The 22,686-nt window shown below is 35.6% G+C and overlaps 1 protein-coding gene across 1 annotated transcript in view; it reads left to right on the top strand.

Annotated features, from left to right (window-relative positions):
• Positions 1–22,686, top strand: part of LCA5 (lebercilin LCA5) — a 54,784-nt gene that overhangs the window by 595 nt on the left and 31,503 nt on the right. Inside the window, exon 2 of the mRNA XM_007456620.1 lies at positions 3,766–4,295. Coding sequence (XP_007456682.1) covers positions 3,766–4,295 — 530 coding nt within the window. The remainder of the gene's footprint in view (positions 1–3,765; positions 4,296–22,686) is intronic.

The raw sequence follows: 22,686 nt of genomic DNA, 5'->3' as shown, positions 1-22,686 counted from the left end.
TTCCCTACTTATTACAAAAGTTCAAATTCAGCCTAGAATTGGAATTTGGGACTTGGGTCCACCAGTCTGTTTTCTCTCAAGCTGTGTTATAATGGAAACAACATAAATCATTAGAAATAATTTTTCTTATTAAAATGTTACTAGTCTGGAACTAGTTATTAATATATATTTGACTAGATAATGTTCTAGAAATCTTTTCTTCATCTTAATAAATCCCTGGTCAAGAAAACCCTGATGTACTTAGTAACAAAATATGTAAGGACTGTGAGTCCTTGCATATCATAGAAAAGTAAGCTAAGGTAAATGAGGTTTTATAATGTACGTTAATAAATACAACACAATATAACAGCAGTAGCTTAGAATGGTAAGATTGCAAGGCAGGGAGTGGTAAGTTTGGGAGATGAAAAGGAAAACAGGGGCAAGGCAATGAAACACCTGGAATCTTGTGTTAAGATATTGACTCTTTCTGTACAGGAGAATAGTTAGCTATTGAAAAGTTTAAATCAGGAGTTTGATTAAATTTTCCTTTACAGATTTTTACTTTGAAAAGTAACATTTGCTTTTTTAAAATCTGCAGAGAATGTATGTTCCTTTTGAAAGCAGCCCTCTCATGGATCCCTGATCTAGCTTCCCAGGGATGTTTATACTTTTAACAATTTGGGTGCATTTTCTTCTTCTGTTTGTCTGTTTGTCCTGCACAGGTTTCTTAGTCTCTTCCTCCAAATCTGTCTCAGTGCAGTTTTCTTGTTTTGATATTGTTGCTGAGAGCATGATCTGATATTAAACTTTTGCTATATAATTAAGAACAAACAGACCTTAGGGTTGAACCTTAGAAAACGACTGTTTATTCCCAAGAAATCATTTACATACCTCGGGAATTACTGGCAAGAATACTTTAATTTTTCACTCATTACCCAGAAGCAGTTTAGGAGGCTACCCAATTAAGGAGTCAGAACTTGTTACGCCTTATCTTATTTAAGAAGATAATTGAGAAAAAGCTATGAGAAACAGTTCTAATATCACCCAGAAAAATTTCGGTTATTGTCTTCAATCTGACTTGTACTGTTTTCTGCTTTGCATTATCTTTTGAATTAAAATCTGTGGTAATTTGTCTACCTTAGATCAAACAACATAACCAAACTGATAACTTTCCTTAAACACTAAGTTAATTCCTTTTGATTTAAGTCACAATCATCAGTGTAGACTAAATTAAGGAAAGAACAAATGTGATTAAAAAAGCATCTTTAGCGCTTGAATTTGTGGAATTTCATGTTTGATAACATATTCTTCCTCCTTTTAAATTTTCAGCATGCTTTATTATTTTTAAAAGTAAAATTTGTGCTCTATCAGAAGTTATGATAATAAAATTTAATAATTAGTTTATACATCTTTGTGTATTACATATTACATACTTATTCTACTTCTTGTTTTATCAGTAATATAAACACAGAGTTTTTGGTAGATGCATAGTTTATCTTTGTTACATGTTTTTTAAATGAGTCATACCGTAATTTTAACACCTGACAGAAGGAAAAAAGCAGTTATTTGCCCACCCCCTTGACTAAACAAGGGGGAGATGAAGAATGATATACACAACAATAAGTCATCTTTGTTCTGACTCTTATTAGCCCTGTATTTCATCTTGATAGTTTTAAAAATGAGAGAGGTAGATGAACGCTGAGAAATATTTTTGCGTTCTGGTTAAGTGTACTTTGTAGATGTACTATAGAATATACTAAAAATCAATGTTCAGGTTTTTAGGATGTCGGAAGTTGGTTGTGGAAGCCCTTTCTGTCTGGCGAAATTGTTGCATAAAATATTAGTGGAAAATTTTTATCCTGATTCATATAATATCTAGGCTTTAACTTTTCAAATTAAGTTTCCATTTGTATGAAGTCTTGTTTGCTGAGCAATACATAAAAATCAGAGATTTGGAATGATTAACGTTCATCCTTATGTACAGTCATTTTTATGTATAAAGTTTCTGTCACTCCAAGAGCTGAATACATATTCTATAATAGCATATAGATACTAAAACTCTATTAATTCAGTATGTTGGGAAAGAAAGAGAGTTGAAATGATGGGTGCTCCAATTTAAAACTGGAGCAATCTCTCCAATGGAAATATAATACAAGTCACAAATGCAAGCCACATATGCAATTTTTCACTGCCACATTTAAAAAGAAAAGCAGGTGGAATTAATTTTAATAATATATTTTATTTAACCCAACATATCCAAAATATTATCATTTCTAAATATAGTTAATATAAAACATAGTGTGTGGAATATTCTGCATTCCTTTTTTTTTTTTTTAACTAAGTGTTTGAAATCTGGTATGTATTTCATACTTACGGGGTATCTCAGTTTGGACCACCCATATTTCAAGTTTCTCAGTAGGCACATGTGGCTACTGACTACTATATTGGATAGCATAGTTTCAGAGTTACAAGTAGGTTTTCCCTCATTTCTTTTTATTACCACTTCATTTCATATATTCAAGCATTTATAGAGCTGCAATCCCAAATCAGTTACACATTCAAAATAACTTCTATAAAATTTCCATCTCTTTAATGAAACTTTATAGTGTTAAATTGTAAATATTACTCTTACCCTTGTTTACATAATGAAATCAGGGTATCCATGGCTGGTAAAAATGGGTAGGGAAACATTGGATTTTCTAGTTTTTCTTCATTTTTTTTCCCCCTGGAATGCATTTCCTTCTTGAAAAAATGCAGTCACCTTGGAGATTAAAGTTCATTATTCTCAACTGTGGCAGACTTCCAGATGCCTCTTTTAAAGGGCAGGTGCTTTGTATATTGAGGCTTAGGTTTAATGAACTTTTGGTAAAAAAAAATAATAATAACATTCCAAATTTTTGTGAAATATTGTGATTAATGTGTATTAATTAACTTTAAAGATTTCACATCCTTGTTTTTTTAGGGTGGAGTTTTTTGTTTATCTTGTTCTTAAATTATGCCAGATGTTTTTGATTCGAACATCACACAAAAGAAAGCCTCTGAGAAAGCATTTAGAATCACACCTGTACTGCAGAAGTGTTTTCTGTTTCCAATCACTGATACCTGGGATTAAGTTTTTGTCGCTGACAGAGAATATTTGTGGAGAACTTTCTGTTTTACATGCAAACTTCAGTTAATTCTCACAACAACAAATGAGTTGTTATCCTCATTCGGTGGGTAGGGAAAATAGACCTGGAAAAGGTTTAAGTTGAATTGGTCAAGGATTTATTAAGTGGTAAATCTGAGTCCCAAATCTTCTTGCTGTCATGTTGTCATCCTCTTTCCCCAAATAAAGATTTCTAACTAATTAAAAAAAACCCATACATTTCCACATTTTAAATAATGATCCCAAATCTCTTGGCACAAATGACTTGAATATCACAATATTTTGTCCAGTATTTGTTAGGCACCATGCTAGTGCTGACGGTGCCTATGTTCAAATGCTGGCTGGCTATCTTATCTGTAAAGTTAAAAATGGTAAAATAATTCCCTATAAACTATGGGGATATTATTTTGCTGGATCAGAATATAATTCTTGAACTTTCTTAAAAGATTTCAAACCTTTCTTATAAAACCATTATATTAAGAGCTCTAGGTAAAACCTGATATTTAATGAAATATTGTAAAATCATTTTTTAAGGAAACAAAATAACTAAAGAATGTTGTGGATCCACTTGTGTTAGGATGAGTAAATAATACGACATCTGGTACAGCTTTCACTTTACATTATTACTGTTTCTTTTTTAGTCCCTAGGAAACCAAGCCCTAAGGGTCCACCAAACAGAAGGGGAGTCCGAGTGGGATTTCGCTCCCAGAGCCTCAATAGGGAGCCACTTCGGAAAGATACTGATCTTGTTACAAAACGGGTTCTTTCTGCAAGACTGCTAAAAATCAATGAATTGCAGAATGAAGTAACTGAACTCCAGGTCAAGTTAGCTGAGCTGCTAAAAGAAAATAAGGCTTTGAAAAGGCTTCAGTATAGGCAGGAGAAAGCCCTGAATAAGTTTGAAGATACAGAAAATGAAATCTCACAACTTATTGCTCATCATAACAATGAGATTACAGCACTCAAAGAACGCTTAAGAAAATCTCAAGAGAAAGAACGGGCAACTGAGAAAAGGGTGAAAGATACAGAAGGTGAATTATTTAGGACAAAACTTTCCTTACAGAAACTGAAAAAGATCTCTGAAGCTAGACACCTACCTGAACGAGATGATTTAGCAAAGAAACTCGTTTCAGCAGAGTTAAAATTAGATGACACCGAGAGAAGAATTAAGGTAAAATTTCTACAGTTTCTAATTGTGTTGTTTTGTGTTATTCCTCATTGGGCATTTAACGTGCTCTTTTAAGACTGCTTATTGCAGTTCCGCATTGCTTGGAAATGAAAACTATTTTTTTAGTATTATCTTTCTGAGTAAGAGATTAGGAAAAACTTAAGATTTTATCTTTAAGAGCAAGATGTAAAAGATTGTATACATTAATGGGCCACATGTTAATGGATATTTAATTCCATGGATCTTAGCCATTTGGGGGAAATATACTATTTGATTATGTGATTGTTTCTCTAAAATTGAAAATGATACTATAAGAGCTATAGTGTATAAAACTGACATTTTGGGGCCATTGTGTAAGAAATGCCACATGAATAATACTTTCTGGTTTTATTTCTTTGAACATTTGTGAAAGATATATTTTGGGACAGGGTGTGCCTCTACTCCCCTAAGTAAAAACTGATGTGAGAGGTGGGTGGAATGATGTTGAGTTAATAGTCTGAGAATACAGCAGATCTTATAAAGATATTTTTTTCTTATAATTAGAGAGGAAAAGAGTACTACCCCATGACTGTTATATGGAAAACTTATATTAGATGCTACCTGTGAGATACACACACACACACACACACACACACACACACACACACACACACATATCTCAAATCAAATAGTATATTTTCCGCAAGTGACTAAGATCCACGGAGTTAAACATCCACTGAAATGTGGTGCTCTGTGTGTGTGTGTGTGTCTGTGTCTGTGTGTGTGTGTGTATCAAACAGAAGCTCTGAGTCAGGGCTTAGAATTACTTAGAATTGACAGAGTAGTTTAGAAAGCAAAGGTAGGGAAAAAGTATGAGAATAATGCCTGCTGTGAGAGCTCTCTGAGCAAGGGAAAGTCAGAACTATAAATAAACTAGCTTTCTGCAGTGTATTAATTCGATGTTTTTAGTACATGGTATGATAATAGTACTTCTTAGTCTGTATAGTATGCCAGGCTCAATCTACCAATGCCATGCCCAGAGACAGTGGCTTATTAAATGGAGTGTATATCAGTGACCAGAAAATGTGCCTATCTTATTCTCCCAAATTAGCAATCATTAACTTCTGTTTCAGTGCACAGAAGATATCTTATTGTATAGGTTCCACCAGTGATCAACTCGAACTTCAGAGCAACATAAGAAAACTTTTTTTAAGGACCATTTACTTATGTAGTGGGGTGGGGGTAGGGATGGAAGCAACTATTGTCATAAACAAATAGCTGACATTTTAATTATTTTTGAAGGGAAGTATAAAATGTGCCACATAATGGATTTTAAAATTAGGAACCAAGAGCACAGAATGCTAATTAGTAAATATGGTTGAAAACAATCCACACCTCTGTGCGTGTTTATATAAAACTAGAGAGAACACGGAGTTGCAGTATGCACGCACGCACGCATACACACACACATATACACATACTGCAGTTCTCTCTTATAGCCAGTTATGAAGGGGGTTGATGGAGTGGTAGAGGAGGGAAGAGAAAGAAGGAAGAGAGCAAAAATGGAATGAGTCTGTGGTTTCTGAGTTGTAGATGGAGTTGAATTGTGTGGCTACCCACTTGAGAGCTGAAAATCAGTCATCTGTGATGATGTCTTTGAAGTACTTGTTAACTGTATAGTGTCCTCAATTCTTACTTTTTTGTCTTAGTGGAGTTAAGAAATTTAAAAAAACTTTATTTTTGGTTAATTGTAGGTTGACATGAAGTTTTAACAACATTATGTAGAGAGATCGCATAGTCCCTTCATCCAGTTTCCCCAGTGGTAACATATAGCATACTTAGAATATAATATTGCAGTTAGGAAATTGGTAGTAATACATTGATACAACTCATCAACCTTATTCAGATTTCACCAGTTTTACCTGGACTTGTTTGTGTGTGTGTATTTAGTTCTATGCAATTTTATCACGTGTAGATTCATGTGACCATCACCATGGTCAAGATGCAGAACAGTTCCATCACAGGGAACTTGTGTTACCAACTTATAGGCACAGTTACCTTCCTGCCTTCCCCAGCTCTCTGATCTGTGGCATCCACTGATCTGTTCACTGTTTCTGTAATTTCATCATTTTAAGAATGTAATATAAATACTGGAATCATACAGTATTTAACCTTTTGTGGTTGGCAGATTTCATTTTTTCCCTTGAGCTCCATCCAAGTTGTTGCATATATCAATAGCTTGTTCCTTTTTTTATTCCCAGGTAGTATTCCATGGCGTGGATATACAACAGAGTGTTATGGTATATCCCGTTGAAGGGCATTTGGATTGTTTGCAGTTTTTAGCTATTACCTAATAAAGCTGTTATGACCATTCATGTACAGATTTTTGTGTGAACATAAATTTTCATTTCTCTGGAATATATGCATGAAAGTATACTTGATGGATTGTATGATAAGCACACGTTTTGTAAGAAACTGCCTTTCTCTTTTGTAGAGCAGCAGTACCATTTTACATTTTTACCAGCAATGTATAAGTGATCCACTTTCTCCACATCCTTGCCAGCATTTGGTGTTATCACTTTTTAAAATTTTAGCCATTCTTACAGGTTTTTAGCACTATCTCTTGGTTTTAACTTGCATTATTCCTAATGGCTAATGATGTTGAATATCTTTTTATATGCTTATTTGCCATCAGAAGATCCTCCTCATTTTGTTTGTTTTTTGCCTATATTTCTAATTGGATTGTTTGTGCTTTTACTGAGTTTTGATAGTTCTTTATATATATACTAAATGCAGGTTCTTTGTCAGATACGTGGTTTGCAAATATTTTCTCCCAGTTTGTAGTTTGTCTTTTCATCCTCTTCACAGGGTCTTTCAGAAGAAAGGTTTTAAATTTTGATGTGGTCCAGTTTATCAGATTTTTCTTTCATGGATTGTGCTTTTTAGTGTCAAGAATTCTTTGCTATCCCTGACACCCTTTGTCTGTAGCTCCAAAGATTTTCTACTGTATTTTTATCCAAAAGCTTTATGGTTTTATGTTTTATTTTAAAGTCCATGATTCATTTTGAGTTAATTTTTGTATAAGTTGTGAGGTTTAGGTCGAGGTTCATTTTTTTTTCCCCCCACCTTTTAGTGCCCAGTGCTCTAGTACCATTTGTTGAAAAGGCTGTTTTTCCTCCACTGAATCTGGCACCTTTGTCAAAACTCAGTTGGGCATATTTTTGTGGGTCTATTTCTGGATTCTTTATTCTACTGATGTATGTGTCTATCCCTCTGCTGATACCACACTCTCCTCATTACAGGCTACATAGTAAACCGTATATATATGATTATGGTAGGGGGATTCATCTCATGTTGTGCTTTGTTTTTAAAATTTTACCTATTTTAGCTACTCTAGGTCCTCTGCCTTTCCAATTGAACTTTAGAATAAACCTGTCTCTGTCTACCAACACCTTCCTGAGATTTTGATAAGAATTGCATTAAACATGGATCAATTTGTGGATGGAGAATTGACATCCTTATTATGTTGAATCGTCCTATTCTTGAACACAGTATATTTCTCCATTTACTTAGGTCATCTTTGATTTCTTTCATCATCATTTTTTAATTTTCCGGATTCAGATCTAAACAGGTTTTGTTAGATTCATACCTAAATATTTCATTTTGTCTGGAGCAACTGTAAATAGTCTCAGTTTTTTCTGGATGAGAAAATTACTTTTGAACTTTTATTTTCAAATTTCAAAGCTCATTTTTATTGCAAAAATCATTTTCACAAGGGATTATGACTATTTAATGCACATAAAGGAATGGCTTAGCTTTAGAAGTTTACTCTCAAGTTTCAGGAATATTGAGTTTATTAGCTCCAAGCCTCAAAGTTTGTTTGGGAGATGTAAACTGCTTCATTTCTGTTGTAAATTATATTGGAATCAATGTTTAATATGTTATTATGAACCTACTCTCAAATCAATCTCAAGTCAGCTGTCATATCAAACTAGCTCTCTTATGAATGGAGGAGCCTCTGCAACCCACCTGAGGGTAATTATTCTCTGCTTTTTAGCTTACCTTTTCATACTTCCTAAGGTTTTCATACTTCCTAAAGTTTTCTTTTTGAAAGAAAATTATCTTTCATAATCTTAGTAATCAGTCCAGAATTCGAAATGTTTACTATTGAGTGTCTTAATTTAGTGTGAAATTTAGCTTTTGTTTTCATGCCTCATTCAGTTTTTCAAATTTTATTTAATACTAAGTTAATCTTTTTTCTTCAGACTCGGTACCACTGACTTTAAGTGTAAGGGAGGAATCTAGGAGCTCACTTGTGGTTTCATTTTGCAAATTAACTAAAACCTGAGAAAGTCCCGAGTGTCCCTTGAAATTGCAGTAAAATCCTAGTAGTGCTGTCTTTAAGTTTTGTGCTATTCTTTAGTAAGGATGACTATGTGTACGGTGTTGTTTGTTTTTGCGTGATGTAGCTTTTTATTTTAGGAATGTGTCCTTAAGCTGGAGTTTGTGACAGGCAACTTTGTTTATTTGTTTATAGATTGCCTCATCCCAGAAAGGATTTCAGGCCACAATTCTTATTCCCCTTGTGTTACATTTTCTTCCTACTGGAGGGAAAATAAAAAGCATTCTTCAAGGTTACCTCTAAATAGTTGAGCTGTGAAAAACTTCCCTCTGCACCCTCTGTAAGTTGGATACAAGTTTATTTTGTTAGTTGATGGAAGTGACAGAATGCATAGTCTGAGTAATTTAAGAGTACAGTGGTTTAGAAGTGGACACATGGTTAGACAAGCAACCTTTTAAAATACGAGTAGGGACGATCAATCACCCATAGCAGTTGTTTTTCACCAGCCTTGTACCCCGTGGTCTGCCGGATCCTGGGCCATATACCAGGAATGAAGAGCTGCTTGATAGGGTTAAAGTTGTTGAGCTCTGTACAAAGGTACAGACAGCTAAATCAGACTACATGTTTATTTCTTTATTTAGGGTTGGCTTTATACCTTCATTTAGTCTTTTACTTCAATAAGTTTATTGAGTAGGGTCCTATCAAAGTAGCAGCCCCAGTTAAATATGTTTATTTTAATATTAATAGCTATATATATTAATATTTAAATAAAACTGCAACAAATTGTGAAAAAGCCGCAAAAAACTGTTAAAGTGCTAACATTTGCAGCAGTAAAATGTTGTTAGTTATATAATGCAGTGATTCTCAAATTTTTTGGTCTGAAGACCCTTTTATACTCTTAAAAATTATTGCAGATCCCCCCCACCATTACTACAGGAGCTTTTGTTTATATGGCTATACCTATTGATACTTACCATATTAGAAATTAAAATTGAAAACATTCAAAAATATTTCTTAATTTATTTAAAATAAATAGTAAACAACTCACTAAATGGTATCATGAAATCTTTTAATGAAAAATACCTATTTTCTAAACCCAAAATGAATTGGGACAAGAGTGGCATCATTTTATTGATATATATTTGCAAATTTCTTCAGTGTCATACTTAATAGAGGACAGCTGGGTCCTCATAGCTGCTTCTGCATTCAATCTGTTGCAATATGTTGTTACGGTTGATAAATAAAAGAAAATTCAGCCTCACACAGATGTCTATAGGAGTTAGAAAATGGAGGAATATTTAAAAGCTTTTCAGATAACTGGATATTCTTTGATATTACATCAAAACTTAGTAAGTGGTGTTCTCAAAGGTTTGTTGCAATGTGGAATCTAAAACTGTGTCAAAGAATTTTTTGTACTCTGTCGCCTTAAAATCCATCAGTCTTCTCCTTTGAATGAATGTTTTACCCATGAATGATTTTGTAATAGCATGGATTAGTCATTTGGAAAATGTTTGTTATTTGGAAAATGTTCGATCATTGCATTAAGCACACTTTCCAAATATTGACATGTTTCGTTATATAATATCACATGTTATAGCCTTTGGAAAGCTCCATTGTACACTCATGACAGTGAGTGAAAATAGCAAATAATATTGTATTATAAAGTAGTTCTGACCTTGCAAACTCCTGAAAGTGTCTCAGAGACCTTTAGGGGTCCCTGCACCACTCTTCGAGAATCACTGATTGAATATCAGTGGTTCTTTGTTAGCAACTTCATTAGCGATTCCCCCAGTTTGCAGTTTCTATTAATGACTGCCAAACTGCACCATTGTTTACTGGGCCTGGAACTGTCCTCCAGTAGGGGCTGAAGGTAAAGGCACCCATTCTGTCCTGTCCCTCATAAGAAAGCCTTACAGCTGGGGTTGCATTCCCGATCTCAGGATGCAGTAGCAGATTAGTCAGAGATATGATCAACAGTCTGTTATAAAGCAAATATCATGAATTGCTAACTATCGTAAGAATCCTTAATCACTAAATGGGAAGTTATCTACTAAGTTTTATGAAAAGATCATAAATGTAATAGCATGCACATAATTATTAAAATACTCCAGTAAGCTGTAGGGCACACATTTAATACATAAAAAAATCCAACTCTGTTTTAACATTAAATTGGCACAGAGTGAATTACCTTGTCAGAAAAATATAATGAAACTGTTAACAAGGCTTTCTCTCCCTTTTTAGAAATTTCTGAAGATTTTGGGGAATGATTTGAGTAGCCTGAATATCATAGATCTCTAAAAGGATAGACTTCTTTTTCTTTTGATAGTTTTTCTTGTAACAGATTGGCATTCAAATTCCCTTGGCCCTAGAGCTGCCCTCAAGTAGGTATTTGTTTCTTGTCGATAAAAAAATAATATTGTCCTCCACTGTGAATCATTTTCAAAAGTGAGAATTGATTCAGCTTTGTCTTCCCTTACCCTTCCTAGTTTATTCAGAATGAGAATTGAGCTGTGTAGTGTTGGCCAGGTAGATTCCTTTTCCTGTATCTTTCCCTGTCATACCTTACTGTAGTGGCTAGGTCTCTGCTCTAAATGTTGTTTTGCCCTTTCACTCTCCAGAAACCCAAATCCAGAAGGCCTGCCTTTCTCACCTACCCATAAATGTAATAGCATGCACATAATTATTAAAATACTCCAGTAAGCTGTAGGGCACACATTTAATACATAAAAAAATCCAACTCTGTTTTAACATTAAATTGGCACAGAGTGAATTACCTTGTCAGAAAAATATAATGAAACTGTTAACAAGGCTTTCTCTCCCTTTTTAGAAATTTCTGAAGATTTTGGGGAATGATTTGAGTAGCCTGAATATCATAGATCTCTAAAAGGATAGACTTCTTTTTCTTTTGATAGTTTTTCTTGTAACAGATTGGCATTCAAATTCCCTTGGCCCTAGAGCTGCCCTCAAGTAGGTATTTGTTTCTTGTCGATAAAAAAATAATATTGTCCTCCACTGTGAATCATTTTCAAAAGTGAGAATTGATTCAGCTTTGTCTTCCCTTACCCTTCCTAGTTTATTCAGAATGAGAATTGAGCTGTGTAGTGTTGGCCAGGTAGATTCCTTTTCCTGTATCTTTCCCTGTCATACCTTACTGTAGTGGCTAGGTCTCTGCTCTAAATGTTGTTTTGCCCTTTCACTCTCCAGAAACCCAAATCCAGAAGGCCTGCCTTTGCCTCACCTACCTGCTTTTTTTTTTAAAAAAAAAAAAAAAAAAAAAAAAAAACTAATTAGGACAGAGTAATGGAGGTCAGACCAGGAGCTCAGCTCGGTTTTTGCCCAATTCTGACGTTGTGCAGCCCTCTTAATGCCCAGATTTTGGTTGCTTTGTTTGCAGAATTAAATGATTCTGAGACCCCTCTTAGTTCTGCAATCTGAATCAGAGTCTAAATCATGTTTTTAAACCTTTCATGTGTCAAATGTATTTTTAGCATAGTAAACCATATTTATTAAAAATAATTAACTCCTTATTAGGCTTATTGAAGTTGGAGAAATGAAAGATTTCTAATGTTGAAAAAGGGAACTGATTGTGAAATAAAATAGCATTCATTGAGATCCTTAATTGGCTAGATTTTATTATTTACAAAATTTTTATCATTTTTGGTGGAAGAAGATTTACAATGAAATTATGAGATCTATGATTGAAGGGTAAAGTTTAAAACCATTGCAGAGAATAAATTTGGTAGTGTCCTTAGAAACTACCCATTTAGGTAGAACAATTATTGCAGCAAATTTGTGTTAATATTTACAGTAAAAACCTTCTATCGAAAAAGTAATAGAAGTACTAAAAAAAAAGGGCCTAAAAGTTCAAATAATACAGAGAGGTATGCAGTGAAACATCAGTATCCCTCTATGCTATCCTTTGTAGGCCTCTTCTCAAGAAGTAATCACTGTTAAGAAATTGTCTTTACATGCACAAGTTCATACATGTATATGTGTATGTCCCTTTTTTTACTCTCTAACTACAAATGAAAGTGTACCATACACATTGCTTAATATGTGTTTTTTTCACTGAAAGTATATTTTGGTGTTCTTTACGTATCATTGTGGATGTATATGTAATATATATGTGTGTGCACTCACATACACATATATTAAATCTGCCTTTTTATTTTTCAGGTTTTATTGAGATATTGACATATATTACTGTATACGTTTTTTGTTTTTTTTTTTTGTTTTTTTTTTTTGCCATATGTGGGCCTCTCACTGTCGTAGCCTTTCCCGTTGCCGGACGCGCAAGCTCAGCGGCCATGGCTCACGGGCCCAGCCGCTCCGCGGCATGTGGGATCCTCCCGGACTGGGGCACGAACCCGTATCCCCTGCATCGGCAGGCGGACTCTCAACCACTGCGCCACCAGGGAGGCCCACTGTATACGTTTAATGTGTACAGCAAAATAGTTTGACTTGCATATATTGTGAAATGATTATTGCAACAAGTTTAGTTAGCCTCCATCATCTCATAGATACAATAGAAAGCAAAAAAAGAAAAAAAGGTTGGTTTGTTTTGCTTTTGGTAATGAGTACCCTTTGGATTTGCTCTCTTAAACAACTTTCATGTATATTCTACAGCAGTGTTACCTACAGTCATCATCCTATACATGCATCATATACCTAGTACTTACTTTGTAACTGGAAGTTTGTACCTTTTGACTGCCTTTATCCAATTCCGCCACTGCCCCCCCGCCCCACCTCCACTTCTGGTAACCACAAATCCATCTCTTTTTCTATGAGTTTTTTTTTTTTTAAAGATCATTTATACACACACATACACACAGCCCACAACTTCTTTATCCATTGATGAATAATGGACATCAGTGGATACTAAGGTTGTTTTCATGTCTTGGGTATTGTAAATATATGCGGCTATGAACATGGGGTGCAGATATCTTTTTGAGTTAGTATTTTCACTTCCTTAGGATATATTCCTAGAAATAGAATTGCTGTATCATATAGTAGCTCTATTTTTAATTTTTTGAGGATCCTCCATACTGTTTCCCATAGTGGCTGTACCAGTTTACAGTCCTACTAACAGTGCACAGGGGTTTCCTTTTCTCCACATCCTCACTAACATTTGTTGTCTCAATTTTTGATGATGGTCATTCTAACAGGTGTGAGGTGATAACTCGTTGTGGTTTTGATTTGCCTTTCTCTAATGACTAGTGATGTTGAGCATTTTCATGTACCTGTTTGCCTTTCATATATCCTCTTTGGAAAAAAGTGTATTAATGTCTTTTGCCTATTTTTTAAATTGGATTATTTGTGTTTTTTTGCTATTGAGTTGAATGAGTTCTTTATATATTTTGGATATTATTCTCTTATTACATATATTTTTTTCCCATTCCGTAGGTTGTCTTTTCACTTAGTTGTTTCCTTTGCTGTGCAGAAGCTTTTTAGTTTGATGTAGTGTCACTTGTTTATTTTTTACTTTGTTGCTGTGCTTTAGGTGTCATATCCAAAGAATTATTGCCAACACCCATATTAAGGAGCTTATTTTCAATGTTTTCTTCTAGGGGTTTCATGGTTTCGGGTCTTACATTTAAGTCTTTAATCCATTTCAAGTTAATTTTTGTGAGTGGTGTAATATAGGGGTCTAGTTTCTTTCTTTTATATGTGAATATCCAATTATCTCAGTGCCATTTATTGGAGAGACTGTCTTTTCTCCACTGAGTATTCTTGACTCCCTTGTCAAATATTAGTTTTGACTGTGTGTGCTTGGTTTACTTCTGGGCTGTCAATACTGTTCCATTGATCTCTTTGTTTTTATGTCACTACTGTACTGTTTTAATTACTATAGCTTTATAGTATTAGCAGGAAGTCAGGATGTGTGTGATGCCTCCTGCTTTTTGTTCTTCTTCTTGAGGATTGCTTTGGCTATTTGGGATCTTTTGCCATTCATTATAAATTTTAGGATTTTTTTTCTGCTTCTGTAAAAAAAAAAAATGCCACTGGAATCTTGATAGGCGTTGCATTAAATCAGTAGATGGCTTTGGGTAAGTGTGGACAATTTTAACATATTAATTCATCCAATCCATGAACACTGGATACCTTTCCATTTACTTATATCTTCTTTGATTTCTTTATCAGTATCTTTTAGCTTTCCGAGAAGAGATGTGTCACTTCTTTGGTTAAGTTTATTCCTAAGTATTTTATTGTTTTGATGCTATTGTAAGTGGGATCATTTTCTTTGTTTTTCAGCTAATTTGTTAGTGTATAGAAATGCTGCTGATTTTTTGTATGTTAATTTTGTATCCTGTAACTTTGCTGAATTCAGTGAATAGATCTAACAGTTTTTTGGCTAAAGTCTTTAGGATTTTCTATATATAAAATCATGTGATCAGCAAATAGAGACAGTTTTACTTCTTCCTTTCTAATTTGGAAATTAGAAAAAAATTTTTTTTAAGAAGATGTTGGGGATAGGAGTTTATTAATTTATTTTTGCTGTGTTGGGTCTTCGTTTCTGTTCAAGGGCTATCTCTGGTTGTGGCAAGTGGGGGCCACTCTTCATCACGGTGTGCGGGCCTCTCACTATTGTGGCCTCTCTTGTTGCGGAGCACAGGCTCCAGACGTGCAAGCTCAGTAGTTGTGGCTCATGGGCCTAGTTGCTCCACGGCATGTGGGATCCTCCCAGACCAGGGCTTGAACCCGTGTCCCTTGCATTAGCAGGCAGATTCTCAACCACTGTGCCACCAGGGAAGCCCTTGGATGCCTTTTATTTTTTTCTTGCCTGATTGCTCCGGCTAGGACTTCCAGTACTATATTGAATAGGAGTGGCGAGAGCGAGCATCCTTGTCGTATTCCTGATCTTAGAGAAAAAGTTTCAAGCTTTCACCATTGAGTATCATGTTAGTAGTGGGCTTGTCATACATGGCCTTTATTATGTTGAGGAATAATTCTTCTAATTCGTTAAGAGTTTTTATCAAGACCAAATGTTGAATTTTCTCAACTCCTTTTTTTGCATCTATTGAGATGAACGTATGATTTTTTTCTTTCCTTCTATTAATGTGATATATCACATTTATTGATTTGCGTGTATTGAACCATCTTTGCATCCCAGCTATAAATCTCACCTAATCATGGTGAATGTTCCTTTTAATATGGGGCTGATTTTGGTCTGCTAGTATTTCATTGAGAATTTTTGCATCTGTGTTCACCAGGGATACTGATCTGTAGTTTTATTTTCTGGTACTGTTCTTTTCTGTCTTTAGTATTAGGGTGATGCTGGCCTTGTAAAATGAGCTTGGGAGTGTTTCCTCTGCTTTGATTTTTTGAAAGAGTTTGGTGTTTGGCAAACTTCACTGGTGAAGCCATCTGGGTCGTGTGCTTTTCTTCATTGGGAGTTTGGTTACTGATTCAATCTCCTTACTAGTAATCAGTCTATTCAGACTTGTTTCTTCTTCAATCAGTCTTGGTAGTTTTGTTTTTGTTTCTGTTTTTGTTTTTTTGCAGTACACAGGCCTCTCACTGCTGTGGCCTCTCCCGTTGTGGAGCACAGGCTCCGGACACGCAGGCTCAGTGGCCATGGCTCATGGGCCCAGCCACTCCGCGGCATGTGGGATCTTCCTGGACCGGGGCACGAACCCGTGTCCCCTGCATCGGCAGGTGGACTCCCAACCACTGGGCCACCAGGGAAGCCCCTTGTTTTTGTTTTTTATAATTGGAGTACAGTTGCTGTACAGTATAAATTACAGGTGTACAATATAGTGATTCAGAATTTTTAAAGGTTATTCTCCATTTATAGTTATTAAAAATATTGGCTATATTCCCCATGTAGTACAGTATATCCTTGTAGCTTATTTTATTCCTAATAGGTTGTATCTCTTAATCCCCTACCCTCATAATGCCCCTCTCCCTTCTCTCTCCCCACTGGTAACTGCTAGTTTGTTCTCTATTATCTGTGAATCTGCATTTTTTTGGTTATATTCACTGGTTTGTTGTATTTTTTAGATCCCACATATAAGTGATACCATACAGTATTTGTCTTTGCCTGACTTACTTCACTTATCATAATGCCCTCAAAGTCTATCCATGTTGCTTCAAATGGCAAAATTCCATTCTTTTTTATATCTGAGTAGTATTCCATTGTGTGTGTGTGTGTGTGTGTGTGTGTGTGTGTGTGAAGAAGATGTGGTATATGTATATTCATCTGTTGATGGACACTTAGGTTGCTTCCATATCTTGGCAGTTGTAAATACTGCTATGAATATTGGGGTGCACATATCTTTTTGAATTAGTGTTTTTGTTTTTTTTGGATATATACCCAGGAGTAGAATTGCTGGGTCATATGGTAGTCATATGGTAGTTTAGACTTCAGACTATACTACAAAGCTACAGTAATCAAAACAGTATGGTACTGGCACAAAAACAGACACACAGATCAATGGGACAGAATAGAGAGCCCAGAAATAAACCTACAGACTGTGGTCAATCTGTGACAAAGGAGGCAAAATATACAATGGAGAAAAGACAGTCTCTTCAGTAAGTGGTGCTTGGAAAACTGAACAGCTACATGTAAAAGTATGAAATCAGAACATTCTCTAACACTATATATTGATTAAAAAAACTCAGAATGGATTAAAGACCTAAAAGACTGGGTACTATGAAACTCCTAGAGGAAAACACAGGCAGAACATTCTTTGACATAACTCATAGCAATATATTTTTTTGGATCTGTCTCCTAAAGCAAAGAAAATAAAAGCAAAAATAAGCAAATGGGACCTAAATAAATTTAAAGCTTTTGCACAGCAAAGGAAACCATCTACAAAATTAAAAGACAGCATACTGAATGGGAGAAAGTTTTTGCAAATGGTATGACCAATAAGGGGTTAGTTAATATCCAATCTATGGAAACAGCTCACAGAACTCAACATGCAAAAAACCAAACAACCTGATTAAAAAATGAGCAGAAGAACTGAATAGACATTTTTCTGAAGAAGAAATACAGATGGCCAACAGGCACATGAAAAGATGCTCACATCACTAATCATTAGAGAAATGCAAATTGAAACCACAATGAGATATCACCTCACACCTGTCAGAATGGCTGTCGTCAAAAATAACACAAATAACAAATGTTGGCAAGGATGTGGAGAAAAGGGAATACTCATACATTGTTGGTGGGAGTGTAAATTGGGGCAGCCACTGTGGAAAACAGTATGGAGGTTTCTCTAAAAATAGAACTAGCAGGCTTGGTAGTTTGTATGTTTCTAAGAATTGGTACATTTTCTAGGTTGCCCAGTTTGTTGGTATATAGTTGTTCATAGTAGCCTCTAAGGAGTCTTTGTATGTCTGTGATATCAGTTGTAATGTCTCCTTTCTTTCATACAGTTTTGTTGATTTGGATCCTCTCTTTTCCTTGGTTAGCCTAGCTAAAGGTTTATCAATTTTATCTTTTCAAAGAACCAACTCTTAGTTTGGTTAATCTTTTCTATTGTTTTCCTGTTCTCTACTTCATTTATTTCTGCTCTAATCTTTAATATTTCCTTTCTTCTGCTAACGTTGGGCTCAGTTTGTTCTTTTTCTAGTTATTTTAGCCATGGAGTTATGTTGTTTATTGAGATCTTTCTTGCTTCTTAATGTCAGCATTTATTGCTCTGAACTTCTATTTTAGAACTGCTTTTGGGGCATCCTGTAAGTTTTGGTATGGTTTGTTTCCATTTTTGTTTGTCTTGATACATTTAAATTTCCTCTTTAGTTTTCCTTTGATCCATTAGTTGTTCAGGAGAATGTTATTTAATTTTCATGTTTTGTGAATTTCCCAGTTTTCTTCTTGTTATTGATTTCTGATTTCATACCATTGTCAGAGAAGATACTTGGTATCATTTCAGTCTTCTTGAATTTGCTAAGACTTGTTTTGTGGCCTAGCATGTGGTCTGCCCTAGCATGTGGTCTTCCATGTGTGCTTGAGGAGAATGTGCATTCTGCTGTTGTCAGATAGAATGTTCTGTGTATGTCTGTTAGGTCCATTTGGTCTATAGTACTGTTCAAATCTGTAGTCTTCTTACTGATTTTCTGTCTGGATGATCTATCTGTTGTTGAGAGTGCATTATTAAAGTCCCTAACTATTATTATATTGATGTTTATTTCTCCTTTTGCTTAGGTGCTCTGATGTTGGGTGCATAAATATTTACAACTGATATATCATTTTGGTGTATTGACCCTTTTTCATTATATTAATGACCTTCTTTGTCTTGTTTTTTTTACAGTGATAATGACCTTGAATTTATTTTTAAAAAATTACAATAAGCTACAAGTATGAAAGAAGTGAAGTTATCTGCAGTAGTCGATATAGGAGCTCTTTGGACTTTGTTCTATTACGCTAAAATAGTGGTGCTTTTAGGATTTACATTATTGTACTGTACACCATTTTCATACATGTACAACATTGGTGGATGAAAAATCTCTCTTAGCAGTAATACTGGATTGTAGCCTCTGGTTTTACCAGCTGCATACTCTAGGACTATTACATAAGTAAAAATCTCTCTTGTGATACTGGAAAGTGATTAGAATGTGCAAACTGATGTAGTTTTTTTTGTTTTTTTTTTAACATTTTTAGTTTAAAGACTATTTTGTCTGATGTAAGTATAGCTCTCCCTGCTTTTTTTTTTTTACATCTTTATTGGAGTATAATTGCTTTACAATGGTGTGTTAGTTTCTGCTTTATAACAAAGTGAATCAGTTACACATATACATATGTTCCCATATCTCTTCCCTCTTGTGTCTCCCTCCCTCCCACCCTCCCTATCCCACCCCTCTAGGTGGTCACAAAGCACTGAGCTGATCTCTCTGTGCTATGCGGCTGCTTCCCACTGGCTATCTATTGTACGTTTGGTAGTGTATATATGTCCATGCCACTCTCTCACTTTGTCACAGCTTACCCTTCACCCTCCCCATATCCTCAAGTCCATTCTCTAGTAGGTCTGTGTCTTTATTCCCATCTTACCCCTAGGTTCTTCATGACATTTGTTTTTTTCCTTAGATTCCATATATATGTGTTAGCGTACGGTATTTGTCCTTCTCTTTCTGACTTACTTCACTCTGTATGACAGATTCTAGGTCCATCCACCTCACTACAAATAACTACATTTCGTTTCTTTTTATGGCTGAGTAATATTCCATTGTATATATGTGCCACATCTTCTTTATTCATTCATCCGATGATGGACACTTAGGTTGCTTCCATCTCCTGGCTATTGTAAATAGAGCTGCAATGAACATTTTGGTACATGACTCTTTCTGAATTATGGTTTTCTCAGGGTATATACCCAGTAGTGGGATTGCTGGGTCGTATGGTAGTTCTATTTTTAGTTTTTTAAGGAACCTCCATACTGTTCTCCATAGTGGCTGTATCAATTTACATTCCCACCAACAGTGCAAGAGGGTACCCGCGTCCCCTGCATCGGCAGGCAGACTCCCAACCACTGCGCCACCAGGGAAGCCCCATGACTCTATTTGAATTATGGTTTTCTCAGGGTATATGCCCAGTAGTGGGATTGCTGGGTCGTATGGTAGTTCTATTTGTAGATTTTTAAGGAACCTCCATACTGTTCTCCATAGTGGCTGTATCAATTTACATTCCCACCAGCAGTGCAAGAGTGTTCCCTTTTCTCCACACCCTCTCCAGCATTTATTGTTTCTAGATTTTTTGATGATGGCCATTCTAACCGGTGTGAGATGATATCTCAATGTAGTTTTGCTTTGCATTTCTCTAATAATTAATGATGTTGGGAATTCTTTCATGTGTTTGTTGGTAATCTGTATATCTTCTTTGGAGAAATGTCTCGTTAGGTCTTCTGCCCATTTTTGGATTGGGTTGTTTGTTTTATTGTTATTGAGCTGCATGAGCTGCTTGTAAATTTTGGAGATTAATCCTTTGTCAGTTGCTTCATTTGCAAATATTTTCTTCCATTCTGAGGGCTGTCTTTTGGTCTTGTTTATGGTTTCCTTTGCTGTGCAAAAGCTTTGAAGTTTCATTAGGTCCCATTTGTTTATTTTTGTTTTTATCTCCATTACTCTAGGAGATGGGTCAAGAAGGATCTTGCTGTGATTTATGTCATAGAGTGTTCTGCCTATGTTTTCCTCTAAGAGTTTGATAGTTTCTGGCCTTACATTTAGGTCTTTAATCCATTTTGAGCTTATTTTTGTGTATGGTGTTAGGGAGTGATCTAATCTCATACTTTTACATGTACCTGTCCAGTTTTCCCAGCACCACTTATTGAAGGGGCTGTCCTTTCTCCACTGTATATTCCTGCCACCTTTATCAAAGATAAGGTGACCATATGTGCATGGGTTTATCTCTGGGCTTTCTATCCTATTCCATTGATCTATCTTTCTGTTTTTGTGCCAGTACCATACTGTCTTGATTACTGTAGCTTTGTAGTATAGTCTGAAGTCAGGCAGCCTGATTCCTCCAGCTCCATTTTTTGTTCTCAAGATTGCTTTGGCTATTCGGGGTCTTTTGTGTTTCCATACAAATTGTGAAATTTTTTGTTCTAGTTCTGTGAAAAATGCCAGTGGTAGTTTGATAGGGATTGCATTGAATCTATAGATTGCTTTGGGGAGTAGAGTCATTTTCACAATGTTGATTCTTCCAATCCAAGAACATGGTATATCTCTCCATCTGTTTGTATCATCTTTAATTTCTTTCATCAGTGTCTTATAATTTTCTGCATACAGGTCTTTTGTCTCCTTAGGTAGGTTTATTCCTAGATATTTTATTCTTTTTGTTGCAATGGTAAATGGGAGTGTTTTCTTGATTTCACTTTCAGATTTTTCATCGTTAGTATATAGGAATGCCAGAGATTTCTGTGCATTAATTTTGTATCCTGCTACTTTACCAAATTCATTGATTAGCTCTAGTAGTTTTCTGGTAGCATCTTTAGGATTCTCTATGTATAGTATCATGTCATCTGCAAACAGTGACAGCTTTACTTCTTCTTTTCCGATTTGGATTCCTTTTATTTCCTTTTCATCTCTGACTGCTGTGGCTAAAACTTCCAAAACTATGTTGAATAAGAGTGGTGAGAGTGGGCAACCTTGTCTTGTTCCTGATCTTAGTGGAAATGCTTTCAGTTTTGCACCATTGAGGACGATGTTGCCTGTGTGTTTGTCATATATGGCCTTTATTATGTTGAGGAAAGTTCCCTCTATGCCTACTTTGTGCAGGGTTTTTATCATAAATGGTGTTGAATTTTGTCGAAAGCTTTCTCTGCATCTGTTGAGATAATCCCATGGTTTTTCTTCTTCAATTTGTTAATATGGTGTATCACATTGATTTGCATATATTGAGGAATCTTTGCATTCCTGTAGTATACCCCACTTGATCTTGGTGTATGATCCTTTTAATGTGCTGTTGGATTCTGTTTGCTAGTATTTTGTTGAGGATTTTTGCATCTGTGTTCATCAGTGATATTGACCTATAGTTTTCTTTCTTTGTGACATCCTTGTCTGGTTTTGGTATCAGGGTGATGGTGGCCTTGTAGAATGACTTTGGGAGTGTTCCTCCCTCTGCTATATTTTGGAAGAGTTTGAGAAGGATTGGTGTTAGCTCTTCTCTAAGTGTTTGATAGAATTTGCCTGTGAAGCCATCTGGTCTTGGGCTTTTGTTTGTTGGAAGATTTTTTTTTTTTTTTGCGCAGTACATGGGCCTCTCACTGTTGCAGCCTCTCCCGTTGTGGAACACAGGCTCCGGATGTGCAGGCTCAGCAGCCATGGCTCACGGGCCTTGCTGCTCTGCAGCATGTGGGATCTTCCCAGACCGGGGCATGAACCCGCATCCCCTGCATCGGCAGGCAGACTCCTAACCACTGTGCCACCAGGGAAGCCCCCTGTTGGAAGAATTTTAATCACAGTTTCAATTTCAGTGTTTGTGATTGGTCTGTTCATATTTTCTATTTCTTCCTGATTGAGTCTTGGCAGCTTGTGCATTTCTAAGAATTTGTCCATTTCTTCCAGGTTGTCCATTTTATTGGCATAGAGTTGCTTGTAGTAATCTCTCATGATGTTTTGTATTTCTTCAGT

Source organism: Lipotes vexillifer, unplaced genomic scaffold (genome assembly GCF_000442215.2).
Source record: "Lipotes vexillifer unplaced genomic scaffold, Lipotes_vexillifer_v1.1 scaffold1077, whole genome shotgun sequence".
NCBI lineage: Eukaryota > Metazoa > Chordata > Mammalia > Artiodactyla > Lipotidae > Lipotes > Lipotes vexillifer.
Note: the sequence above shows the minus strand (reverse complement) of the source record. Positions and strands in the feature narration are given on the sequence as shown.